This window comes from Zonotrichia leucophrys, chromosome 5 (assembly GCF_028769735.1).
Source record: "Zonotrichia leucophrys gambelii isolate GWCS_2022_RI chromosome 5, RI_Zleu_2.0, whole genome shotgun sequence".
Taxonomy (NCBI): domain Eukaryota; kingdom Metazoa; phylum Chordata; class Aves; order Passeriformes; family Passerellidae; genus Zonotrichia; species Zonotrichia leucophrys.
Genome location: NC_088175.1, coordinates 47,409,997 through 47,437,067, shown reverse-complemented (window position 1 = coordinate 47,437,067; position 27,071 = coordinate 47,409,997). Strand labels below are relative to the sequence as shown.

General features: G+C 50.9%; 1 protein-coding gene across 1 annotated transcript; it reads left to right on the top strand.

The window, feature by feature from the left end:
• The first annotated feature begins 276 nt into the window (after positions 1-276).
• NUP160 (nucleoporin 160) lies at positions 277-26,867 on the top strand. Its single transcript, XM_064715162.1, has 35 exons — positions 277-509; positions 673-883; positions 1,785-2,007; positions 2,090-2,168; positions 3,369-3,483; positions 6,488-6,646; positions 7,522-7,599; positions 8,142-8,239; positions 8,853-8,937; positions 9,149-9,217; positions 9,837-9,920; positions 10,357-10,527; positions 10,612-10,711; positions 11,842-12,007; positions 12,558-12,673; positions 12,780-12,940; positions 14,061-14,194; positions 14,466-14,536; positions 16,014-16,173; positions 16,603-16,672; positions 19,323-19,421; positions 19,669-19,788; positions 20,438-20,533; positions 20,621-20,715; positions 21,349-21,445; positions 21,535-21,640; positions 21,756-21,916; positions 22,475-22,535; positions 23,655-23,765; positions 24,761-24,884; positions 25,092-25,193; positions 25,418-25,559; positions 26,121-26,246; positions 26,321-26,425; positions 26,505-26,867. The coding sequence occupies exons 1-35, from the start codon at positions 307-309 to the stop codon at positions 26,589-26,591; spliced, it is 4,185 nt and encodes a 1,394-aa protein (XP_064571232.1). The 5' UTR covers positions 277-306; the 3' UTR covers positions 26,592-26,867.
• The last annotated feature ends 204 nt before the right edge of the window (positions 26,868-27,071 follow it).

The window sequence follows — 27,071 nt, the reverse complement described above, 5'->3', positions numbered from 1 at the left end:
TCCTTTACCTTCTCCCCATATCCACTCTCCCTATGGCTTCTCCCTGTAGCCCCTCTCCACACCTTCTCCCCATAGTCCCCTTCCCACATCTCCATGCCCGATCCCTCTCCCCAGACCCTCTCCCCACCCTCCCGCCCCGAGCCCTCCCCTCTCCTCCCTTGTTCTCCCTCCTGCCCCCCGTCCTCCCGCCCGCCAGGGGGCGTCCTGTCCCCTCTTGCCCCCGTCCTCCCGCCCGCGGGGGGGCGCCCGCTCCCTCCCCTTCCCGCCGTGCCCCGCGCGGCCAAGGCGGGAACGCGGCGGCCCAAGATGGCGGCGGCTCTGGCGGCGCGGAGCTGCCTCGAGCTGAGCGCGGCCGGCCGGGCCCCGCCGCGATCCCCGCAGGAGCTGAGCTTCGTGCCCCCCGGCATCGCCCCGCTCCCCGCCGGCCGCTACAGCGACAGCGCCGGCGGCTTCTGCTACCAAGAGAGCGCGCAGCTCGGGGCCGCCACCAGGAATCGCTGGGTGCGATGGTGAGTGCACGCCCCCGTCCGCCTTGCCTCGCTTAGACTCTCCTCATCCACACCTCTCCCTTCTCATCCTTCTGACACCCTCCGCTCCCTCAGATCCTCCTCATCCTCATCTCTCCCCTCTCAGACCCTCCTCATGCTCAGCTCTGCCCGTCTGTTCCCGCAGGAGCACGTCGGGGGACACGGTGGAGCTGGTGGAGGAGTCCCTGGACGTGAACCTGCTGAACAACGCCGTGCGGCTGCGGATCCAGGGCTGCCCGTTCCTGCCGGGCGGGATCCACCTGTGCGAGGTGCAGAGTCACCTGGTGGTGCTGCTGCTCACGGCGCAGACCGTGCACCGCCTGCTGCTCCCGCACCCCGCCCGCCTCTACCGCAGCGTGAGTGCCGGGAATGCCGCACGGACCGGGGCAGGGGACCCTGTCAGCACAGGGAGGGCTTGGGAAGGGGTAGGCGACCCAAAATATAGCGTGAATAAGAAGAAAAGTGGAGATTTGGGGAATTTAGCTGTGTTTTGCTCAGGAGCTGGTTGGGTGTCCAGCCTGTGTCATGACACTGGAGTTGAGCTGCTGCTGGGATTGAGCCTCAGCTTTTCCAGAGCCCTTCCTGGTTGGATTGTCTTTTTTTTTCCTCAGCTGAAAAGGCTGCAGGCTGATTTTGTCTGGGTTGGAATCTGTATTTTACGTGGCAGATAGATCCTTGCCAGGGTTTATATCACATTTACCATCATTCCGTGGATGTGGATTGGAGCTGGATGGTATTTAAGGTCTCTTCTGACTGAAACCATTGCAGGATTCTGTGCTTCTTCCCATTTGCTCTGACTTTTCCTCTAGTGCCTGCTTTTTACCAAGATCCTCTCCTCTCTTGGAGAGCTTCTCTCTTGCTTTTAAAACTCTGGGGAGCTTTCCCAAGGGATGACCCTGTGCTGTGGCAGAGCTGCTCTTCCTGGGATGTGTCAGCAGCAGTTTTTCTCTGAGCTATGCCAGAGATTTTTTACTGGAAAAGTCAAGGAGACAGTTGCCATTCCATCGATGTCTGGTGTGTTTTTTTTTTTTTTTTCCCCCTGCGTGTTAGGTATGTGTGCTCAGGATTTGATGTTTTATGGAGTCCAGCACTGCCAAGGCCACCGATGTTCCCAGGCACCACATCCACACAGGATGGGAATTCCACCACTGGAGCCTGTTCCAGTGCCTGATAACCCTTTCCATGAAGGAATTGTCCCTGATACCCAACCTAAACCTCCTCTGGCACAACAGGCTGTTTTCTCCTGTTTCCCCACAGGAGCTGATAACAGAGAGCCAAGTGCAGTCCGTGTTTACAGATATCAGCAAGATCCACATCAGGGATCCCTCCAATTACTACGTGATTCCCAGCGTGCCAGGGCTGGCTCCCAACTCTGTGGCCTCTGCAGCCTGGCTCAGCAGTGAGGGGGAGGCTCTGTTTGCCCTTCCCTCTGCCTCAGGAGGGATCTTTGTCCTTAAGCTGCCTCCTCCTGATGCTCCTGGTAAGGATTGGGCACTACAACCCCTCTCCTGTCTTGGAGTTTCACTTTATCTTCATTTTTGATTTTCCTTTTGTTTTTGAAGGAAGTGTTTCTGTTGTGGAGTTGAAGCAGAGCTCGGTGGTACAGCGTTTCCTCACAGGCTGGATGCCAACTGCCATCAGGTGAGTGCCTGGGGATGGATAAACTGAGCTAATTTTGGCTTTTGGATCCCCTCACCTGGAATTTTTAGCTTGAGCCACACAGGCACCTATAAATACTCCACCCAACAAAGTTAAGGGGGTCACAAGAGCTATCAGAATACGGAAGTTGGGAGTGGAATGCTGGATTAGCAGGGTCCTGCTGTTCCATGTGTCTGTGAACATGTTCTCTAGTAATTGGCCTTCAAGGATTTGCCCAGGATGTGGCTCGCAGCCAGCATGGATTAGGGATTACTCTGCCCTGGTGCTGAGGAGCCAGGCGTGTTCCTGACGAGCAGAGGTTACGTGGGGATCACACGGATGCTCCGTGGTGGGTTGGGATCTTTAGGGTGGCTTTGGGAGCAGAGCTGAGTCCTAGATCCTTTTTCTTGGAAGTGGGGGTGAGTCCTTTGATGCCCTGAGTGACTTTGGCCATTGTGGGGGTGTTGCCCAGGGTCTGGCAGTATCCTTGCCAGGATCCTAGCGGGATCCATCCTTACAGATTGCTCTCCTCAGTTTGCTGCTTTTTATACTTTTTGGGCCTGAAGCTGCAATGGTGTCCTTGGTTCTTGGGTTAGAAAAGGATTGTGTTGTCTAACTAAACTGGGAAGAGAACTTGCTAACATTTCTTAAGTTCTATACTGATGCAGTATGGAACCTGGAAAACGTGAAAGCTAAAACTCAAGGCATCATTTGGGGCTGTCAGGATCCTTGCTCATGGCTTCTTGGGTCCTTGTCAGGGCTGGCAGGATCCATGCCAGGACTGCTTGGATCCTTTTTTCCCTCTGGATCCTTCACCTGTGTTTTGCAAGTACCAGACTGGGGATGGGGAAATGGGAATCTGCTTCAGTTCCACCAAAGCAAGTGAAAAACTTGGTGTCACTGGTGTGGTGGGATATCCTCTCCTCTGTGGATGCTGAAACATTCCCTTCTCCTGATCTCACCTAGTGGTTTATTTGGATTTAAGCACAATGGAAGAACCCCACTGCCTTGGATCTGTGCACCTGCCATGATTTTAGAATCATGACATCCTGGAACAGCTTGAGTTGAAAGGAGCCTTAAAGCTCATCCAGTCCCACCCTGGATGGGACACCTTCCACTAGACCAGTGTCCAGGCTGGGTTTGGATACTTGCAGGGATGGAGAATTTTCTTTGAAGGTGTTGATGTAACCTCTGGTTTTCCAGGGGCGATGGCGGCCCCTCGGATGTGCCCGTCAGCCTCTCGGTGCACTGCCTGGATCACGATGCCTTCCTCTTTGCCCTCTGCCAGGACCACAAGCTCCGCATGTGGTCCTACAAGGTGAGCAGAACCTGGGGTTGGGGGAGCAAAACGAAGCCCAGGGAATCACAGATGAGTGCTTGGCATGGATCTGTGTCCCTTTAAATTGTGGCTGTGGCTTCTGCACACTGGGATTTGGGACAGTATGTGAGAACAGTCGTGGTGTGTGTTTGTAGCATTGTCAGTGAAGTGAGGGGTTTCCTGCCCAGCCTCATTCCTGTAAGCATACAGTTTGTGGGAATTGGGAGTGGGGGCTGCAGCTGTGGAAAGCAGGTGAGCAGTGTTGAAGGTAATGAGGTGTTACTGACCAATCACCAAAGGGAACAGAGGGCTCACATGTGCAGTGCATCAGCAATAAGGGGTATGAAAGGTTGGGCTGAAGAACAAGATGAGCAGATGCTTGCAGCTTTTGGAGGTGAGATGATGTTGCTCTGTATGGGCAGACACCTGAAGCTCTCTGATGTGGTAGGGTGATACCCTGCATGGGTTTACACCTCCTGATACTGTGTGGTGATACTCTGTGTACAGTGGCCCTCTCAACTGCAGCCTGTGCTGTGGTTGAGACCTATGTTGTGACCTCTGGTGACCCTGATGTGACTCAGGATTGGGCTGTAGGGCAAGGTACAGCCTGAGACAGAGCCAGCCTGGTGGTGAGAGCAGCAGGAGAAGCTGCCTGGTCTGGACCAGACTGATTTTGACGCCTGGGGTGCAGTTGAGCTGCTGAGGACATAATGGGAAATAACTTACCAAGTGAAGAACAGAGTGTTTTATCTACATGGAAAGCTTTGTGGAAAATAGAAGGAGTTGAGAATACTGACTATGCCTTTTTTAGTCTTTTACGATGGGCAAAGTCATAAGATTTTAAGACTGATGCAAGTACTGCATTTAGTGTTTGGAAAGAAGTTAGGAAAAGACTGTGGGACCTGGACAGAGCTGCAAAGGACAAGCTGGGGGATGTGGCACACCTCCAGCTATTCACACTGCAGAGCTTCTTGTCTTCCCTTGCAAGAATATCAACACAGTGATACTGTGGAATACAAATGCCCACATTTCTACATGTTGAAAGGATCTCCCAACAATCACCTGTCTTAGTGGGCTGTGGACAAGCCCCCCAGTTTGCCTGGTGTCCTGTGCAGCATCAGAAGAAGATATGGGCAGTACAATATTGAGCTGAATTGGGTTGCATAAACCAAACTGTACTCCACATCAGGTGACTATACTGAATTTCTTTGTAAACCTGGATATTTGAAAGACCCAAGTATTCCTAACTACAGTGTATGGAGGGGATATTGGAATACCTGTGGTGCACAGTGGGAAGGAACTGCTCCCTGGATAGGAGCACTGTGGAAAAGAACAATACTGAGTTGCAGTCATCCAGCCAGTTGAGCCCCTCAGGGGATCCTGCTGTCTTTGAGTGCAAGCACTGGTACCAGCAGGTTTCCCAGAGGGAGAAATTCAGAGCACAGTGCCTGGATGGAGTGATTCCATATTCTCTGTGTCAATAATCATCCTTGTTTGGGTAAATGGAAATGGCATGAGGGAGCCCAGCTGTGGAAATGACAGAGCCCTCCACCAACCTGGTGACTTGAGCTCAACTTTTCCTGGTGTTTCACATTTTGTTGGGCTTTGTTTGCAGCTTAGGCAATGTTCTGTCTTGGAATTTGTTCTTGTTTTTATTACTGGATGGTTGTCTTTGCATATTATCCATGTTAGATCTAGTTTTGTAAATGTATTTACAAAGTAGGTTTTATGTAGACAAAGGGTTGTGCTCGCATTTTATCCATTCTACACTGATCTCACTGTTATTTTATTAACAATTGCAAAAGAATGATAACTTGGAATTATATAGCTGTATAATTATTGATATTGTTAAAGGTTGTATAGCTATTGGGAGAATTGTATAGCTGTTGATTTTGTTGATGTCCTGGTGTTTGGCCTTTGGCTTATTCTAATTGCTATTGATATTGTCAATATTCTATAAATGTGAGTATAAAGATTTTAATAATATGCAAGTTTAGAGAGTGAATCAGGGTCAGTACAGGGCTGCATTCTGGAGTTAGTGGAACCTACAAAACAGATACTTGTACCATGCTTACTATTTCTTCTGCAAGGGCCCTGTAGAGAAATAGTAGACATAGCATTTATTTAAAAGAAAAAAAAAAGGGAATTGTAGGCACACAGGTTGTGGGAATTGGGAGTGGGGCTGTGCCTGAGCCTCATCCCCAATGGGATACAGCTGTGAACAGGTGAGCAGTGTTGGAGGTGATGAGCCATGGAGTGCTGAGGGGTTACTGACCATTCACCAAGGGAACAGAGGGCTCACATGTGCAGTGCATCAGCAATAAGGGGTATGAAAGGTTAGGCTGAAGGACAAGATGAGCAGATGCTTGCAGCTTTTGGAGGTGAGATGATGTTGCTCTGTATGGGCAGACACCTCTGATGTGGTAAGGTGTTACTGTGTATGGGTTGGAGCCTTCTGGTATTGTATGGTGATACTCTGTGTACCATCATGCAATGTACGTGTGGCTGTCTCAACTGCAGGATGCACATTCCTGGGATACACATTCCTCCAGACCTACTGGAGCGTTTGGGAAGGCAGGCAGGAGTGCTTTGAAGCCCAAGGAGCCATCCCAAATGGATTTTCTCCTGCTTTCAGCAGTACAGCAGTAATGAAAGTGTCTTTGTCAATAGGAAGTTAATAAAAGCCTCTTGCTCCAGATATTGAGTGCCAGAGCTAATGGAGCAGCACGGTGCTTTCACGGCTCAGTGGCACTGGAATGTGCTCTGGGAGGGAGGGGAAGCTGTCTCCTGCATGCCTGGGCTCTGGCAGCCCATGGGATTGGTGGGCAGGGGCCCAGGTGAGCTGGGAGAAGCCAAGGAGTGGTTCAGGTAAGCGTACGGAGCCGTAATTCACATCTGTTGTGCAAAGTTCTGGGCAGATGTTTTCTGAAGGGGAAGGAGAGGAGCAGTTTCTCAATCCAGACTGTTTCCTAAGCTGCTTTCCTGCTGCTTTGGTTGTTTGCAGGATCAGATGTGCCTGATGGTGGCGGACCTGCTGGAGTTCATGCCGGTCAGCCGGGACCTGCGGCTGGCGGCCGGCACCGGGCACCGCCTGCGCCTGGCCTTCTCCCAGTCCCTGGGCCTCTACCTGGGAGTCTACATGCACGCTCCCAAGCGAGGGCAGGTATGGAGCCCTGGGATCTTTAGCCTCTTGGATGAGGAGTCATTCCCCTAGGGCTTGGGTTTGGAAGGCAAGAAAAGGGAAAAGTTTCACGTGTGGCCCTCTGGAGGGATCGGTGGTTTCTAAATAAACAACCCCCCCCAGCATTGGGGAATATGTGTGCCTGAGTTCTGGGAGTGGAATTCCCTGTGTGACTAAACTGATCCACGAGGGCTGGTTCACTTGTTTACCTCCTGCTCTGAAAGAGTGGATGTGCCGTGGGAAAAGGAAAGGTCCAACAGGAGCTAAAAGCATGGAAATGCTGGTGGTGTGTTTACACCAGGCTCCTGGGAGCATGTGGATGCTTCTGCAACTTGGGGAGAACTTTTTGTGGAGAAGGATAAATTTAGCAAGAGAGGAAGGACAGCACAAACCAGGCTCATCTGTTGGACAGCTTATCCCTTTCTCCAGGGAATTCCCACACAGAACAAGAGTGTGTAACATGAGTCCTGCTGTCCCACGAGTGCTCTGCTCTGGGAAGAACATGCAGAGCTGGGCCTGCAGCTGAGAAATTGGGGTTTTCCCACCTTAGTCCCCTTCTTTTCCCACATCTTGTGGTCACTGGTAGTGCTGGGTGTGGTGGTCTTACAGTTTTTCAAGTTTAGTGTTTGGAAAGACTTGGGAGTCCTTTGGGTCCAGGCAGGGATAAGTGTCCTTGGGGAGAAGGGTGAAGCCAGGATTTCTGTGCAGAGGGTCCAGTGGTGTGCTCAGCTCACCTCTCTTGTCCTCCAGGTTCTGTTACCCCTAGCACCAGGCAGTGAGATGGACTGGAATGGTGATGCTCCATGAGATGTGTTGGTTTAGTCCTTCAGGAAATGATTTATGAGGCGTTTTTGTAGTTTTGTGTCTTCCAGCTGGTGAGCACTGAGAGCAACCGCTACAGCCTTGACCACATCTCCTCCCTGTTCTCCTCACAGGTGAGAGCTGGGGCCTGGCCCCCAGGAGGAAGAGTCCTGGACTTTGGGATTTAAATCACAGAGTCACAGAATGGTTGGGTTGGAAGAAACCCCTTAAAGCTCCTCTTGTTGTTCCAATCTCCTGCTGTGGGCAGAGACATCTTCCACTAGACCAGGCTGCTCCAAGCCCTGTCCAACCTGGCCTTGGACACTTTTGAGGGATGGGGCAGCCACAGCTTCTCTGGGCAGCCTCAGCACTCTCACAGGGAGCAGTTGCTTCCAATATCCCATCTGAATCTCCTCTTTCTCAGTTTGGAGCCGTTTCCCCTTTTCCCTGTCACTCCAAGCCCTTGTTGAAATTCCCTATTCATCTTTCTTATAGGTTTCCTTCAGGTACTGGAGGGGGGCAGTTAGGTCACCCCAAAGCCCTCTCTTTTCCAGACTGAACAATTCCCAAAGCCTGTTAAATTCCACAGGGGAATGTTTTGCTGTTAAGTACCCACCTTTCTCTGTGTTCTAATTTGGGGATAAGAAAGGAAATTGGCTCTTTTCCTCTTTCCTAGGAGACTCTGGTTGACTTTGCCTTAACCTCGGCTGAGATCTGGGCACTGTGGCACAACGAGGAGAACCAAACTGTTGTGAAATACATCAACTTTGAGCAGTGAGTTTTGGGCATGGATCACTGGGATAACTGCAGAAAAACCCTGACAGAACTCCTCCACTCAGAGATTTATACTCAAGTTGGAACATGGAAAATGCAAAAATCCAGGCAGCAGGATTGCTGAAAGTGGAGTTTGAGCATGGCAGAGGGAGTGTTGTGCTTCCCCACAGCTCCTTCAAAAGAACCAGGTGGTCCCTTCCAGGAAAAAACATGTTCTGGGGAGATGGTGATAGGAAAGGATCATCCCTGAATATAAAGCTGAGAGGATGGCTTGGTGCAGAATCAGGGAGTTGAACAGTGGATGAAAAATGCTGTGAGTGTGCAAATTTTAGAAGAAGCTCCTAGTCAGTCTGGGAGTTGCCTGTGAGTTTATGGGATGGGGAGAATGTTGAATTAAATGAAGGATTCCAACCAAGTGTTCCATCAGTTTATGGCTAGGAATGCCACAGTTAACCTCTCTTGCCAAAATCTGTCCCTTGTCACTGCACAAACCTCCTTTTCCACACCCTCTGGGTGTGGAACCCAGAAAAACCAGAGGGTTGTTTTTGCTGATGAAAGCCACAGGTTTGGTTCAGGTGGATGCCAAGCTGATTCCAGGTTTGTTTCCTTGCAGGAATGTTGCAGGCCAGTGGAACCAGGTGTTTGTGCAGCCGCTCCCTGAGGAGGAGGTGACGGTCCGGCAGGATCAGGATCCCCGGGTGAGCCAAAAATAACAAGGCTACTCAGGAGAGAGAATGGGAATAAAAGTCAGGAGTGTGCAGGAAGCCATTTTTGATCCCAGGCTGGAGCAGGGTATGGACAGAAACACAGATCCAGGGGATGATGATGATAATGAGAGGAAAGACCAGAAACAGCAGCTTAAATGTTCTCCTCATCCTTGAGCTTCCTTAAGTGACGATCTTTTTGCAGGAAATCTACTTGGAATATCTCTTCATGCCGGGCCGGTTCACTAATGCAGCTATCCAGAAGGCTTTGCAGGTAAGTGAGAGGGAATTTGGGATGCTCTCTGTTCATCCTCCTGGCCCTTTAGATGTGAGGCAGCAAGATTCCTTGGAGCTCTTGCCAGGCCTGTTTTCATGGGGAGTCCCTGGAGTGAGTTGGTGGCTGCTGGGCTGCGGCTGCTGTGTGCCCACAGCTGGAGATGGAACCTGGAATCCAGATAATTGGTTTTTTCCCCCTCGGATAGCACAGCAAGTTGATGAGCTTGTTTTTCATTCCTGCTGATGTAGCCAGGAGAATGGGGACTCGGCGCCCTGTGGTGCTGTTTGTCAGGATGTGTCATGGAATTACTGAGGTCAGAAAAGCTCTCTGAGGTGGTGGAGTCTGACAGTTCCCTCCAGCACTGCCAAGGCCACCACTAACCCACCTCCCTAAATGCCACACCACACACATTTTAAATCTCTTGAGCTGTGGTGGTTGCACATTGCCACACATCCATGTATCCCAAATTTAGCATCCAGACCTTTTTTTTAACACTTCCATCCCACAAAGTGCTGGCTGATGCTCTTGTCCTGCTTTACCTCACTGAGTGCTGCTTAAACCTTTGTTGAGACTTTTATTTTGCCTTAAAACCCAAGTTTCTTGTGCTGCTTTGCAGATCTTTTCTCAAGGAACTGAGAGGCACATGGATCTAACGTGGGATGAGTTAAGGAAAGAGGTCACCTTAGCTGTGGAAAATGAGGTGAGATGGATTTTCCTTCCAGGATATTGTGTTGTACGTGGTGTCATGATATTTTAGGTGCCAGGTGACCCCACACCTCAGTTTATCCTTTTTTTCTCCAAAGAGAATGATGTAACTTTTTAAAAAAAAATACAAGTCTTCATCCTTCTTGCCTGGGGTTTCCTTTCCCTCTTGGGTTTTTGGAATCCTGGCTGTTCTGCCTCTGCTCCCTGTGTGCACTTTGGTCACCCATCCCATGGTGCCCAGACCACCCCTGCAGAGCAGTTGCACATCATTTTGGAAGAGAATCCAAAACAGAGCGATTATCTTCCAAATAACAATTATTAGGAGACCTGCCTGAGAGATCCCTATGTTCTTTTTGTGCTTCGATTCCCTTGTTTTATCCTGCTCTTATTTCACTTGGCTGTTCCTGATTCCCTTGTTTTGCCCCCACCAGTTCCAGGGCAGTGTGACAGAATACGAGTGCTCCCCAGAGGAGTTTTGGCAGCTGCAGGTGGAATTCTGGTCCAAGTTCTATGCCTGCTGCCTGCAGTACCAGGAAGCTCTTTCCAGGCCCCTGGCCTTGCACCTGAACCCCTATACCAGCATGGTGTGCCTGCTAAAGAAGGTGAGGCTGGGTGGGGGTGAGGTTCCCTGAACAAGTTTCTGCAGAGGATTTGGGAAACTCAAGGACTTTCTCCTCACCTTTCAGGGCTCCATGTCCTTCCTTGTGCCCTGCTCCTTGGTTGATCATCTGTATCTCCTCTCCAACGAGCACCTCCTGACTGAGGATGATGCTGCCATCTTTGAAGGTGAGAATACATGGAGTTTCTCCCCTCCTGTCAGAGATCTCCATAGAGATCCCTTGAAGAGCTTCTGATCCATAGCTGCATGAAAATAGTTTTATTTTGGCTTTGCAGGGGTAGTTCTTTTGTGAAATTTGCCATCATGCTCACACCAGCAATTAGAAAATAGTGTCAAGGCTGCCAGTAGAATCATGGAATTGTTTGGGTTGGGTGAAATTCTACCCTGTGAGGGTGGGGACACCCTGGCACAGGTGCCCAGAGAAGCTGTGGACACTCCTTGGGAGTGTCCAGTGCCAGGCTGGACAGGGTTTGGAGCAGTCTGGGATAGTGGAAGGTGTCCCTGCCCATGGCAGGGGGTGGGACTGGATGGGCTTTAAGGTCCATTGCAACCCAAACCGTTCCAGGATTTATGAAATGTTTTCACATCAGCTGTGGAAAGGGGCTGTGCTGTTCCTTGTGTCCAGGAAGTGAATGCCAGAGTATGGAAAACATGTCATTAATATTGTCACCACAGTGCCCTCTGTGCTTTGCTGGCCCTGGAATGCTGTTTCACTAAGAAAAAGGCAATGGAAAATGTTACCTAAGCTCCATTTTTATGCTTGAGTGATTTTTATATATTTTTATGAAGTGGGATCGTCATCTGTTTGGTTGAGCTTTTTGTGGAGCAGAGGGAAGGAAAGCTGGAGGCCTGAGCTGGATTGGGAGCCTCAGCAGGAGCCCCAGCAGTTCCTCCCCTGGCTGTGTTAAACAGTCACGGTCCCAAAAAATGGGATTTAATTTAAAATCTGACCCATAAAGGATTGCTGAGCTGAGCTGAGCCATTTTCTTCAGGATATATTTTTTTGTGCTGCTTATTTTCTTTCAACCTGTGGCTGGAAAAAATCCCTTAGAGGGAATTTAAGTATTTTATTGTTGCATCATTTTTTATTTTCTGAATAATAAAGCTCAAATCTTTCCCTTGTTGACTCGTGAGCTTTAATTCAGCCTCATTGTTATTGGGGAAGGTTTGGCACAGGGAACTGGGACCTGTCTGCTGTTACTGGTGATAGGAGCTGAACTAACTGGCTTTTGCATGGTCTTCCCACCTTCCCTTGGAAATCTCTTGGAAAATACACAGTTAGATTCTTTCATTGCAGATTTGGAGATGTCTCGTGATGTTGTCTGTCTTGTCCAGTGCCTTCGCCTGATCGGAGAATCAATTTCTATGGAAATGGCATTCATCATGGAAATGGCTTGCTCCCGCCTCCAGCCTCCAGAAAAGGCTGCAGAGCAGATCCTGGAGGACTTGATAGCTAATGACACGTAAGGAGATGGGTTTTCCAGAAGCTTCTCAGAGTGGCTGAGCTGGGATTGTCCAGAGCTGTCCCTGCCTGTCATCCAAGGGCGTTTGAGATGCGTGGGCTCCTTGCCCTGTGCTGCAGGAGACTTTTCCAGGGATAGGGACGACCGTGGTTTGGAGTTGTTGGCAGCGTCTTCCATCCACAGCCCTGAGAGCAGAGGAGGCACAAAATCCTGTTAGGTGTGAAAAGAAGTGCCTGGAGACAGAAGGGAGAGATCAGAGCCTTGGTCAAACCTTGTGGTCCTGTGTGGTTCCTGTGCTAACCCAAATTGTTTCCTTGTGGAATGCCAGCTATCTGGCTGTTATTTCCTGGTAGCCTGTGGGAGTGGAATAAATAGACTGGTCCCTGCAGGCGCTGTAATAAAACTCACAAGCTAGTCAAGGATTCCAGTCAGGAATGTCCAGGCTGATCAGATACTGATCCTCACTGGAAGGGAGTGTAAGGGAGCCCTCTTCAGTTGGAACCTCAGGTTGCTGTTCATGATGATGATGAGGATCTTTTTGATGTCGCAGGGAAAATGTGATGGAGGATATCCACAGCAAACTGCAGGAGATCAGGAACCCCATCCATGCCATTGGGTTGCTCATCCGAGAGATGGACTACGAGACTGACGCCGACATGGAAAGAGGTGAAAGCTCTTCAGCAGCTTCTGGGAAACGCTAGGAAGTGCCCTTATCCTGGGAATGGTTCCTGCCTGTGTGGCTCCTGCCTCACCTGGGTGCTTTTCCCCTCAGCTCCGCACCTGGCGCCGCGCATGAGCCTGTCCCAGCTGTTCGGCAGCAGCACCGCGGCGCACGTGGTGTGCGGGGGGGTGGCCAAGATCTGCTCCGTGCGCTTCCTCCTCTGCCGGGACCTGCTCATCCTCCAGCAGCTCCTGCTGCGCCTCGGAGATCCCGTGAGTACAGCTCCTGGCACCTGGGATCCCGTGGGCTTCTGCCGCTGGTGCAGGGCGGAGCTCTGTCTCATCCCACAGGGCTGTTGGAATAGCCCGAGGCTTGGGCAGGTCCTGCTCTCTCCTCCAGCTGCTTTTGTCTTCCTGAGCAAAGCAGCCTAATTCCCTTTATTCCTCTATGAACATCTAGGAAGCAGGAAGCCAAGCTGTATTTGTGGGAGGAGGGCATGGATTCCAGCCTCCTCCTGTGTGAATCAGCACACATGCAGCTCTTCCACCTCTGCCCTGTCCCTCTCCCAGCAGTGATGGCAGCTCTGTTCTCTAGCAGCACACTCCAAGGTTGCAGTTTCAGCCCTTTGGAAGCTGCTCCAGCCAGAGCAAACAGCCCCCACGATGGTAGCTGTGTTTGGAATGGTGGGATGGACTGGTCTGGGTCTGTCCCACCCGGCCTGAGGCCACGTGAGGCGAGGTGCTGCTGATTTGGATGGACTCAGCGATGTGGAACAAGTCCCCAGACAAGGACAGCCTTGTTTAAACCAATATTATTTGCTTAGAAATAGCCAGCAGTTTCCTGGTTGAAAATAAATCCCTTTTTCCTGGATAAGGTTATCCTGGTAGCATTTAAGGTGCATTGCAAGGTGCCCTCTGGAGCTGGGCTCTCCCAGACCATGAGGCATGTGACCTGCTGCTTTCCCACCTTGATGTACCTGTGTCCTTCAAAAGCTGGGATTGTTTCATCTCCTGTGACTCTTTGCTGGAGCTTATGGAGACCCTGAGGCGATCTCTGCGGCAAAGCCACGGTTTCAGTGTCAGGGACAGCAATCCTAGAATGCTTTGTGTTGGTTGGGACCTTAAAGACTGTTTAATTCCAAGCCCCTCACATGGGCAGGGCCATTTGCCACTAGGCCAGGTTTCCCCAAGAACCTTCCACTGTAGCTTTGAACACTTCCAGACGTGGGGCAAGAGTTCCTGCTGGTTCCCTGGGAGGGCTGAGTTCTGCCAGGCTGTTGAGCACCTTGCTGTTTGCAGAAGGGACAAGTTGGGCCTGCCACAAACCTCTCTGGTTCCGCTCTCTTGTCCTGCTGTTGGTCCAAGTGTGCCAAGCTCTGGGCTTTCCTTGCAGATGGTTTTGGGAGGGGGACAGCTCTTCCAGTCCCAGCAGGACTTGCTGCACCGCACCTCTCCCCTGCTGCTGTCCTACTTCCTGATCCGGTGGGCGAGCCAGTGCCTGGCCTCCGACGTCCCCGTGGACACGCTGTGAGTCTCTGCCTCACCTGCCTTTGGTCCTCCTTAATCTGCCTGAAATGCCCTTCCTGGTGTGGAAAGCAGGTGGTTCCTGTGGGAGTATCACTCCAGGAGCACTGGGGAGGGGTTTTTTTCCCTTCCATGTTCTGAGCTGACTCTGCCTTGTGCTAAATCTGCCCTGTGAGGCCTCGCTGTTCTGTGCTCCGTAGGAGTTGAACAATGAGCACAGTTAAAGCGGGAGGCGTTTTGTTGTCTCTTCACTGATGGCTCCTTTCTTCCCTAGGGAATCTAATCTGCAGCATCTCTCTGTGTTGGAGTTAGCAGACACCACTGCTCTGACACCACACAAACTGGGTAAGGTGTCCACGGATCATCAACTCTCCCTTTCAGTTATTTAAGCCTGACTCTGCCACCTAAGGGAAGTGCTTTATGCAGGGAGCTAATGGACTGTGTGGTTGAATGACCCTGATTTAAGTGGGGATGTTTGTCAGGCTGTCCACAAAAAAAAGCCAACAACAAAGCAGCAACAAAGGATCTTAGCACTGAACTCAGGTTTTACTCTCAGCCTGATAAGGATGGGAATGCCTCACTGAGCCAAAAATTTGTCATTCTAACCCTGCCAGCATCAGCCAAACTTACCCCTCGTGTACTTTACAGTGGCTGTGGTAGCTCAGACCAGGTCTGTCACAGAATCCTGGAATGGCTTGGATTGGAAGGACCAGTTAAAGCTCATCCAGTTCCACCCCCTGCCATGGCAGAGACACCTTCCACTAGCTGGAGTTGCTCAGAGCAACCTGTTCCATCCAACCTGTCCTGCTCTCCACCCTTTACCCTACAGCAACCAAGAGCAGCAGCTCAGGGAAGCATGAAAATGTACAAGTACTTGCTCAAAATGCATTTAAAAATATGAAAATACCTCCCCAAAACATTGCAGCTGATATTTGGTTCATATTTTTTAAGTTCTGCTGTAAAGATGTAACTTTTGGGTTAGCTTTTTATTGGGAGAACATAAGGCTGCTTAATTAGGGAAATGTGGGCCTTGAAGTGGTTCCAGAGGGAGGAGGTGAACAGGGATGGGAAGGAAACATGCAGGTAGGAGCCTGCTGTGACTAGTCAGCACTTGGAGGCTGAGATACTTCAGAGGGAGCTGGGGAAATCTGGGACAAACAGGCAGCAGTGCCACGTGGGAGCTGGGAAAGAGCTTTCTCCACTTTCTGACATTGGTGATCCTCAGAGCCTGAGCTCTCCCTGATGGAGAGTCTGGGTGCAGGAGGCAGCTGGAAATGTCAGGGGAGTTGAAAACATCCTTTGTGTGTGCTGGTGTCGTGGGTTATTTCTTGGCTGGCTCGTGAGGAAAGTCCTGTTTGGCCACTGTTCTTGGGGAAGAAATATGTGAAACCCAGGGAAGGAGGTGGCAGCTCAGGGAGAGGCGTTGGGAACAGTAAGTGAGGGGGGATTTTTGGGGTGCTGGAATGAGGAGGGAGGGAATGGAACAGCCAGCTCAGCACTCCCTCAGCCCTGTCATGCTGGAAAGCTGCAGCTGGGCTGGGAATAACAAGTGGAGAGGGAGCAGAGCCTTTTTTTGTGTGTTTTAATTGAGCTGTGGTTAATAAACACTGCAGGATGGGGCACTTTGATCTCCTGCTGCTCCCTCTGACTTAACCAGACAGCAGGAGAAATCCAAAACCAACAAGTTGGAGTGTGGAACGTGTTTTTGGTTTGCCCTGACTTAATCTGTGCTGCTTGGGCTGATGAGCACAGGACAGGATGGAAAACCTGGCATCTCTACTGCAGGCTCTCTACTCACTGTTCCTTTAATTTCTACTTTTAGTGTCTGGCCCTCAAACGATCGTGGAGCTCTTCTTTCAGGAAGTGGCCAGAAAACACATCATATCCAGACTCTTCTTGCAACCAAACACCTCTTTGGCTGAGACAAGTTTGAACTGGCCCCACCTTATCACTTCAATAGTGACTGATTTTCTGCCTCTCCTGTATCCTTGGCTGTGAATCCATTGCCACTGAGCCTCCTGCCATTCCAAAATCAGGTTTTGACCTCCAAATTTCCAAGACAAACCTCCTGAACGAGTGAAGTTGTTGGCATTAATGGGATTTGTGGGTATTTTAAGATTTCACAGATTTCATCCTGTTTAGATGCACGATAAAGGATTTGAGTTTTTGACTTTAAGCCCCTAAGCTCTCACTACTTGACTTGGTGGGATGCTGGGGGATTTGGAAGGGTAACAGGAGTTGGGGATTAGATGTACTGGTGATTTTGTTCTAATATGGATAAATCTTATTACAGAATAATGATTTGTATAAAGAGCAGCTTAATCTTCTCTCCTCTCCCCCCCACAAACGGAGCATGAGAGGCATGTTGGCTTCCAGACTGGATTGTCCTGTGTTCCTTAACCTCTGCTCAGATGGCCCAGCAATCCCAGCTTCCTCTTCCCAGAGTGCCTGATGGGGAGCTGTCAGTACACCCAGCTCCAGGTGAGTGCATCATGCCAGCTTCTCACAGGTGCTGGAAACCTCCCTGAAACATCATCCTTCCAAGTGCTGGAGCTCTGCTTTCCCCTAGTTATGAAACCCTGGAATGGTTTGGGTTGGGAGGGACTTCAGAGCTCATTCAGTTCCATCCCCTGCCATGGACAGGGATGCTGTCCACTGTCCCAGGTTGCTCCAAGTCCTGTCCAAACTGGCCTTGGATATTGCCAGGGATGGGGCAGCCACAGCTTTTCTGGGCAGCCTGTGCCAGGGTGTCCCCACTCTCACAGGGAAGAATTTCTTCCCAATATCCAGTGTAAATTTCCCCTGTTTTAGTTTAAAACCGCCACCCCTAATCTCTGAGCTGAGACAATGCCACAGAGTGTTTGATGGGGAGTGATTTAGGATTGTGGAATCCCAGAACAGTTTGGGTTGGAAAAGACCTTAAAGCTCATCTCATTCCACTCCCCTGCCATGGGGGAATCATCTTCTGCATTTTCTCTTTCATCTGTTTTCAAGAGCATCCAGATACTCAGGTTTATGCTATTCCCTTTCTGTGGAGGAGTTTATTCTCCCAGGGCTTGTTTGACCGCGTGACGCCGCGCTCCTGAAACATCTTTGCAGAGCCTGTTTAAATATCCCAGCAATCCTAGAGCTTGTTGGCAGCTGGTGTGCCCACAGCCTTTCCTGTACCACCTCTGCCTGGGATTGCCATGGGACCTGGCTTCAGAAGGATTTCTTCAGTCCAGAAAGGACTGATTTATTTCTTGAATGTCCTTATTAATAAAAAAACAGTGTTAGAAACACCTGTCATCATTCCATCCCTGGCTGCTCCTGGCATCCTAGTAGCAGGGACGGTGAACTCCTGATTTCCAGGGGTTTTAGACTGCTGTATTTCAGATCACTGTTCTTCCACCTTTCTCCCTGTGCTCTTGGAAGCTGGAGTTGCTTGTGCTCGAGTTCTGACCCGCACAGTTCCTTGTCTGCAGCTCCACGTGATGTGCAGCTTTATCCCAGTCTGGGCATTCCTGGAGGCAGCAGGCCAGGCAGGCTGTTAGTGACCTGTTTTTCAGCAGAACCTTTTATCCTCTCAGCCCCTCATACCTGGGGGCTGAATTGCTTCCTTTTGTGTTGCTGCTGAGAAGAATTGAGAGAAGAATTTCAATTCTTCAGAGCTTTTGAGCCAGGAAATGTCAAGATTGGAGCAGCATCATTCTCCCTCCTGGCATATGTGCAGGCTTTGAATCTCCTCGCATTTCTTTCGCCTCACTGGTGTCTCCTCCAGGCTTTTATCTTTGCAGAGCCTGGCTCCTCCTCCTCCCCACTGCCTTCTGTTCCTCTCCCTGATCCCAGTCGCTCACGGAAACTTGGATTAAGTGCCTTGACCCCAGGGAGATAACAACAGCTTTGCTGTGAGCATGGTGACCTGAACTGGGGGGGTACAGGAGGCTCCTTGCAAGGAGCAGACGGGCACAGGGGCAGTCTGGTGACAGAGCAGGGGGCTGGGACATGGGCCAAAGCTCTCTGTGTTGCTCATTGTGTGTGACAAGCTGGAGCAGGATTTATCCCTTGTAGCTGCTAATCCAGGGAGTGAATCTGTGCTCCGGATACGTCACCACATGGTTTTGAGAGGACTCATGGCCAGCAAAGGTGAGGCAAGAGGTGCTGGTGGTTTGTGCACCTGTAGAGGTGACTTGGCTTCCAAGTCCTGGTTTCTCTTCCCAATTCCTGCTGAGTCCCACGGCCCTGCTAACAGGACATGACTGCTCCTCCAAGGATGACGAGGATGCTGTGCTGGCACAGGCCCAGGCTGGGTCATTTCACTTTGTCTGTGCCCTCAGTGCCATCAGCACTCCCTCCCATATGCTGTAATCCATGTGCTTCCCTGGCTGCTGGCCCTCTCCTGCACAGGTATTCCCCTTCTAGCACCTGTCCTGCCCATTGTACTGCAGCCCTAGCTCTGTCCCTGCAACAGGATGTAGGAAGAATCCTGTCTGATTTTTGACTGTGTTGGGAGCTGTTTCTGAGGTGCTCCACACAGACACTGGAGCTGTTTAGAGCAGTTTTTTTCCCAGGAGCATGTGGGGGATATCTCCCCCTTACAGGGCTGGAGCAGCTCTGCTCTGGAGAGCTGGGAACATTCAGCCTGCAGAGGAGATCTCCTGGAAACCTCTTCCAGCGCCTAAAGGAGCTCCTAGAGAGCTGGATAGGGGCTTTGGAGAAGGACCTGGACTGACAGGACAGGGGAAATGGCTTCCTACTGAAAGAGAGCAGGGCTAGATGGGGGTACTGGAAAAAATTGTTCCTTGTAGGGAAGCTGAGGCCCTGGCACAGCCTGCCCAAAGAAGCTGTGGCTGCCTCATCCCTGGAAGAGTTCATGGCCAGACTGGACAATCAGCCTGGTCTAGTGGAAGGTGTCCCTGGCTTTCACAGGGATGTGGGTCTGGATGGGCTTAAGGGCTCCCTTCCAACCCAAATCATTCCAGGATTTCATGATCAGTGCGTCCAAGGGACTGTGGGGTTGGAAAGACTGGCTCTCGAGTTGGAGAACCGGGATTTGCCTGAACACAGTAGCTAAAGGAGCTGGTCCTGGCTGCCTGTGGATCACAAGTGAGTGCTGACCTGAATCCAAACTTCCATTCTTTCTCTCCTGTAGGAATACATCCGACTGCTGCAGCCCTGGTGCCACGTGAACATGGGCTCCTGCTGCTTCATGATGGGCAGGTGCTACCTGGTCATGGGGGAAGGACACAAGGTGAGGCCTTCCCTCATCTCCTTCCCAGGGTCTGAGACCTTTTCCCTTGGGAGGGGGAGGTGCACAGGAAGCAGCCTTCCCAAGCAATCCCATCCCCTTGGGAAGAGATGGAATTGGAGCGGCACGGTGTGATCTGCTCTTGGGAAGACCTCACAAGCTTGGGACAGGCAGTGTTGTCCCCTCACCTGAACAGCAGGTGGATCAGTCTCCTGAGGGGACAGCGAGCTGATTCCAGGTCTGCTTCCAGGCTTTGGATTGCTTCTGCCAAGCTGCCTCTGAGGTGGGAAGGGAGGAGTTCCTGGACAGGCTGATCCAGCCCGAGGAGGGCGAGGTGGTCTCCACGCCACGCCTGCAGTACTACAACAAGGTACAGTGCTGAGCAGCTGAACTGGCACCAAGTCCTCCCACACTGGAGAGGGAATTCCTGCTCCATCCCTGCCTTTGTGGGAAGTGACTTGAGCCTCAGAAAACTTAGCTTTTGGAATGTGAAATGTGTACTTTCTTTTCTTTGTTTGGGAGTAATGACAAGCTGAGTATGTGAAATTTAGGTACTTTCCACCTGTTGGTTATCCAGCAGAAAAAGGCAGGATGAGATCCAGCTGCTGGAAGCAGAAGCCAGGCATGTCCAGGCTCGATGTAAGATGCTGCCTGAGGCAAGGGTTACTAAGCTCTGAGGCAAATTAAAATGAATATGTTTAAATTGAGATAAGATCTATCTTCTGCATAATGCTGTGGTTCAGGCAGGCTGCAAGCCTGGAGCTGGGCTCTTGGTGAGGGATTCCCTGGATTTAGGATTCAGAAAACTAATCATTAATGCTTGAAATGCTTCAAAAATCCCCCGTATACAGAGGTGGATCCTCCAGAGAAGCTACAATCTGGTCCTGTTGTGCTGGGATTTCATCCAGATCCCTGCGGTTTACCCAAATATTCCCCTTTAAAGATATTTAAGGGATTAGACTTTAGGGGCAGGAACAGCTCCTAAAATACAAACAACAACAAACCCTCCTGCCTTCCAGGTCCTTCGCCTGTTGGAGATGCTGGGTTTGCCAGAGCTGGTCATCGAGCTGGCCACCCTGGCCATCATGGAATCAGCAGATGACTGGAGAAGCCAGGTACAGCCACTTCTTTCCCTGTTTCTTCAGGAACCTCTTCCACGGGAACTTCTTGCTGGGTTTATAACTGATTTGTGCTGTTTTCAGGCTACTTTGAGGACCTGCATCTTCAAACATCACTTGGATTTGGGGCACAACAGTGAAGCCTATGTAGCCTTAACACAAAACCCAGATCCAGGCAGGTAGGTGACAGGCTTATCTTTGTTGTGGAGGTCCATGGTCCCATTTTTCTATGAAACTGAAAGGAAAACAACACTTTAGGGAAGGGCATGACTGCTGTGTTAAGTTAATGTGAGAGGTGGCTTTAAAATATAGAATTCATTTTTGGATGTTCATCTGAAGGACACCTCGGATTGGCACCCTCTCAAAAGAGGAAAATGAGAGGAAGAAAAACAGGGAAGAGACTGAAGGATCATGTGTGTAGCACTGTATGTTTAAAAGCTGTAGGAGCCTAGTTGATTTTGCTTAAGAAAAAGATCTTGTGTTGAGATTTCAGTTTGGGAAGTGAACTGGCTAGGGAAAGCTTTATCCTAGCAGAGAAAAATATTGCAATAATGGGGAGAAATAGGAATGCTTTTTAACTATTTGAGGGAGGGAGACTGCCCTCCTGAGAGAGGCCTTTCCAGAAGATATCTGTTTCCAGTACAGGAGAAACTTGAAGGTTTAAGTTGGTTCTTAGCCAGGAAAAACCCTGCAGAGCTCATTTGGAAGGCAGGAGCTTGTCACAGAGTGGTTGTTTGTGGCTTAAATCCCGTGTTTGTTCCTGCTCCTGGGGTTATTCCTGCTCCTCCAAAGGGTTGTGCTTCCCTCTGCAGGCAGCTGGATTGCTTACGCCAGCTAGTGGTGGTTCTGTGCGAGCGATCCCAGCTCCAGGACCTGGTGGAATTTCCTTACGTGAACCTGCACAATGAGGTAATCCTGCTCTGGAATCACGGCTTGTGGGGGGCACACCCTCCCTTTAAAGGGTGTTATGGACCCACTGGAGCCTCTGTGTGCTGCAGGTCGTTGGGATCATCGAGTCCCACGCTCGGGCCGTGGATCTGATGACTCACAACTACTACGAGCTGCTCTACGCCTTCCACGTGTACCGGCACAACTACCGGAAAGGTAAAGCTTGGGATGCACCTGCACTGCCCACCTGCTGGGACACCCTTTCCCTGCCCTGCCAGCTGTGTGGCCTCTTTCTCCAGGCTGGTGGCTGATGGCTTTTCCCTGGTTTCAGCTGGAACGGTGATGTTTGAGTACGGCATGCGGCTGGGCAGGGAGGTGCGGACGCTGCGGGGGCTCCAGAAGCAGGGGAATTGTTTCCTGGCTGCCATCAACTGCCTGCGCCTGATCCGCCCGGAATACGCCTGGATAGTGCAGCCGGCCTCCGGGGCTGTGGTGAGAATGCTGAGCTTCCTGAAGAGGAGCTTCCAGAATCCTTTCTGATGGGAGCACAGACATTGGACTTCTTATCTGCTGCCTGTGACCAGCTGTCTTGCTCTGCTCATTGATCCCATCCATCACCCTTGTGCCATTCCCCCCTTTTTAGGGCAGGAGGAAGTGGGATAGCTTTTGGGAATGGGCTGGTGGATAGACATGGGAGTATATCACCTTGTGCTGAAGACAGAAAATGTTTTGGGGAGTGTGAACAGCTGGAATACCAGTCCAGAGGAGAGTTAGTGTTGTGTTTCAAATCCCAGGAGTTGTGTTTCAAATCCTAGTCAGGACTCAGGGAGGTGGTGGCTGCAGCCTGGTTACCTGATCCTGATGTTCCTGATAGCCTGGGATAAACTAACCTGAATTCCCAAGGGACTGCACAGCTTCCCTGGTCCAAATCAAGGCTTGAAATGGAGAGCTCTTGTTGGGATTTATTCTATCAGTGTTTTTTTATTTTTTTATTATTTATCCTTCAGAAAGCAGGTGGGTATAAATCCTCTTTCTGCTTTTTCCTGCAAGTACGAGCGCCCAGGAGCGTCCCCGAAGAGGAGCCATGATGGGGAGTGCGTGGCTGTTCCCAGTAAGTGCCCAGTCCTGGTCCTTCCCATGCCTTTGGAGTTTCCACAGCCTCTCTGCAGCTCCCATGGGAGCTGGGACATGGCTCAGGGCAGCTCCTGCCTCCACCACATCAATAACTTGTGGGATTTTAAGGTCATTAAATCTCCCAGTGTCTCCAACAACACACTGCCACCATTCCCTGAGAAATACAGCAATTTCCCCAAGGGAACAGCTATTCCCCAAGGAGCTCCTGTGCCTGCTCCTAACAGCTTGATGCCTTCACAGCACTTTTTTTTCAGTGGAAGTAACTTGTAATTTAAAACAAAACCAGCTTTTTGTGCCAATTTCTAGTTTTTCAAGGCTGTTTTTGCCTTTGGAAATCCTGATGGGAATAAGCTCTGCCTGTGTCTGCCACAGCCCAGGATGTGGGATCAGGTTATCCTCAGTGTTCCAGTAGGAAAATTTAAGGTCAGGTATTTTTAAACCTGCTTTTTCTAAAGAGGTTTTTTTTTCTTTTTTTTTTTTTTTTTGTGCCTGGCTGGCAAAGCAGCAGCTGTTCCCAAATATTATCTAACATCTGGAGGAGGAGGAGCAGGACAATGGTATCAAGGACAAGGACATCAGCACAGTCAAGGGAGTGGGGAAGAGTCAGCAAATCCTAATCATTCCTTTGGTGCTTTTTGGGGTACAAATCCTCTTAGGATGGCAGAGGGTTGTAGAGATGCTTTTACCAGGGCTCCAGGGAGACCTCAGAGCCTTTTCAGTGCCTAAAGGGGCTCCAAGGGAGCTGGAGAGGGGCTTTGGACAGGAGATGGAGCGCCAGGACAGGGGGGAATGGCTTCATACTCACAGAGGATGGGACTAAATGGAATGTTGGGAAGAAATTCTTCCCTGTGAGGGTGCTGAGGCTCCTGGGACAGATTGCTTAGAGAAGCTGTGTCTGCCCTATCCCTGGCAATGTCCAGGGCCAGGTTGGACAGGGCTTGAAGCAACCTGGTCTAGTGGAAGGTGCCCCTGCCCACAGAAGTGGGTGAGTTTTAAGGTCCCTTCCAGCTCAAACCATTTTTGTGATTCCATGACATTCTGCACAGTGCCTAGAGCCCTTTTTGGAGTACTGAGAGCCCGGTATCATCTGTTCCAGGCACTCGCCAGATCGAGATCCTGGAGCTGGAGGACTTGGAGAGGGAATGTCTGCTGGCACGGATCCGGCTCACCCTGGTGGAACACGACGTGTCAGCAGCAGCTGTGGCAGGTGAGGGGGCTTCAGCCACTCTGTCCTGTCCCAGAGGCAAGCCCACAAGCTGCCAGGGACCATCAAATTCTCATCCCTACCATGAAATCCAGCCACTGACTTCTGCAGGGGCTGAGATGCAGATCGGGAGAACCAATTTTAAGTTTTCCCTGCTTTTTTTTACCTTTTTTTTTTTGGCTTTTTCAAGCTCTGGTGGTCTGCAGTGGGGGTGGGATGAGCTTCTGAGTTGGGACAGAAAAGGCATTTTGGAAATAATGGAAGCAAAGAATTATTAAGGCTGGAAAAGACCTTCAAGATCATGAAATTCAACCTTTTTAAGTGATGAATAATTTTTTCTCCTGGACAATGCTGCTTCATGGAACAGCGTTAAAAAGTTGTGAAAGTTGTTCCTTTCTGGGAAGCAGGAAGGTGTAGCTCTCCCACCTGGAGTATTTTAGTATCTCTGGTACAAGTTACACAACATGTCCACATCTTTCCCCTCTAAATGTCAGGAGGAGGTGACTTCCCAGTGTGGGATTGCAGGGAAAGGATGGAACAGCTGCTTTGAGGGCAGAGTGGTGACGCAGGGAGCCGAGTGCCACATTTCTGTGCTGCCAGAATATGTATGCTTGGATGCAGGCCTGTGATGAGGCTGTCCTCTCCCTAACCTCAATGATCTTGGGGATCTTTTTCCAAGCTTAACAATTCAATGATTGTAAGCAGCAGCATTTCCCTGTCATGTATTGCTACCTGTGTCCCTCTCCAGCTGGTGCTCCATCAGGGACAGCTCTGTGGGTCACAGCTGCTCTGTCCAGTCCCTTCAGGGATAACTGCTGGGCTCATGGGATGCTCTGGAGGCCAGGAAAGCCTCCAGCTGTGGATTGAGGAGAACTGCTGCAGGGTGTTGGAGGCTGCTGGCACCCTGCTGCTGCATCTCTGAATGAGTAACACAGGGCAGGGCCCTGTGAGCACTGGGTGTTACTGGGGAGGCTTTACCTGCTCTTCCTCCCCTTCAGGCAACTCCACACCTGAGGAAACGGTGTCTCTGCTGGTGCGGGCTGGGCTCTTCGACTCAGCCATCACCCTGTGCCAGACCTTCAAGCTGCCCTTGACGCCCATCTTTGAGGGCCTGACCTTCAAGTACGTCCGTCTGGTGCCCTCCCACCTCAGGGGATGCAGGGCTGGAGGGATGCAGGGACTTGGGTGTGGAGCCTTACCCAAGAGCCTTCTTTCCCTGCCAGTCCAGCTGTGTTGTTTGTTGGGAATAGTCCTGTAAGGGACCTTGATGCTGGTGGGAAGGGGCTGGCTCTGGAGGGACCCACCTTCCCATGGCTTTTGGTCGTGCAGGTGCATCAAGCTCCAGCTGGGAGGGGAAGCAGAGCAGGCAAAGGCCTGGGACTGGCTGGCAGCCAACCAACTCTCAGCCCTGGTCACCACCAAGGAGTCCAGGTAGGTTTATCTCCGCAGTTCAGGAGGAGGAGGATCAGACAGGAGCTCTGCGCAGATCCAGAGGGTCTCAGGTCCTTAAAACCCCTAAGGCCTAAACTGTGGGCACAGGATGTGGGGAGAGCTGTGCTTCCACCCTGTCCCCGCATCACCTGGAGCACACCATGGCCTCGCAGACAGGGCAGGAGCTGCTGGCACGTGTTCCACTGGGAACTGTTTCCTTGCAGTGCCACAGACGAAGCCTGGAGGCTGCTGTCATCCTACTTGGAGCGTTACCCATCCCAGAACAGCCTGTACCATCGCTGCGTCATCAGCAAGCTCCTGGCACACGGGATACCTCTGCCCAACTGGCTCATTAACAGCTACAAGGTGAGAACAGCTGTCCCCAAAATCCCCAAAACTCCAGGTTTCCCAGAGCTGCCAGGTCACCCTCACTGCATTGCAGAGCACCTGCCAGGTGCTCTTTGCTTGGTACCAAGGCTCAGAGCTGTGGTGCTGTTTGTAGAGGTCCCAGGATGAGGGAAGAGACGAGAATGTTGGCTTTATGTTTCAGAAGATTTGATTTGTTATGATATATATTATATTAAAACTATACTAAAAGAATAGAAGAAAGGGTTTTATTAGAAGGCTAGCTAAGAATAGAAAAGGAATGATAACAAAGGCTTGTGACTGACTGAGACAGTTTGGACAGCTGGACTGTGATTGGCCGTTAATTAGAAACAACTAACCAATCACAGATGCACCTGTTGCATTCCACAGCAGCAGATAATAATTGTTTACATTTTGTTTCTGAGGTCTCTCAGCTTCTCAGGAGATAAAATCCTAAGGAAAGGATTTTTCATAAAACATGTCTGTGACACAGAGCAGGTTCTCTCAGTGTGGTCCCAGTCCTGGTCACATTCCCTGGCTGAGTTTCCCTCTTTCTGGCAGGAAGTGGATGCTGCTGAGCTGCTGCGCCTGTACCTGAACTACGATCTGCTGGAGGAGGCTGTGGATTTGGTCCTGGAGTACGTGGATGCTGTGCTGGGCAAAGGGCACCAGTACTTTGGGATCGAGGTGAGCTCACCCACCATTGGGGTGTGGTGGGATGTTCCCTGAGGACATGATGTGAGGGTTCCTGTCTGTTCCAGGTTCCTCTGTCCCCAGCATCCCCCACGATGTGGCTTCCCTACACTGCCATAGACCAGCTGCTGCAGGCGCTGCGGGAGAGCAGTGCCAGCGAGAACAGCGTCGTGGTGGGTACCGGCATGGGGAATGGCGTGGGAGCGAGCTGGGACAGGGTGGGATCCCTCGTGACTCCTGCCTCTCTCCCAGCTCTATGAGAAGCTGAACGATAAGATGGAGGACTACCAGCAGAAGGTCAGCGTGGCCACCATGGAGCGCCTGTACTGCCGGCCCTAGTCCAGGTGACATCGCCAAGAGTGTCACCGTCCTGCCCTGCAGTGCTGTGGTTTTACCTATTGGTTTTCCATAAGGATCCGGTTCAGGGAGGTGGAGTGCCGAAGGGCGTGTCCCCTCATTGTCTCTTTTGTGGGCAGTGGGTGGCAGCAGAGCTGGGGTGTGTGGCCATGACACCCCCTTGCTCTCTGCCTCCTCCAGACATGGAACTGTTGGGAATTTCTTTTATTTATTGGTATGTTTTTGCATCAACTTTAATAAAATGGAACTGTTATTTGAGGTGTGCATAAGGATGTGGTGGGAAAAGGCGGGGGGACTGGTGCTCCTCTCCTGGGATCATCCCCATACCGCCCTGATCCTGGGGCTGGGATATAGGGTAGGATGGAGCTATATCCCCAGTGGATATAGCTCGAGGGAGGTTCAAGGGAAGGGGGTATAGGGTAATAAAGGGCTGTAGCTCCCAGGAAGAACTGTGGGATAGCG

Coding starts and splice junctions, on each gene's coding strand:
- NUP160 (XM_064715162.1), top strand. CDS start 307: ATGGCGGCGGCTCTGGCGGCGCGGAGCTGCCTCGAGCTGAGCGCGGCC. Junction 7,600..8,141: donor CCTCCCTGTTCTCCTCACAG/GTGAGAGCTGGG, acceptor CCTCTTTCCTAG/GAGACTCTGGTTGACTTTGC. Junction 10,712..11,841: donor TGATGCTGCCATCTTTGAAG/GTGAGAATACAT, acceptor CTTTCATTGCAG/ATTTGGAGATGTCTCGTGAT.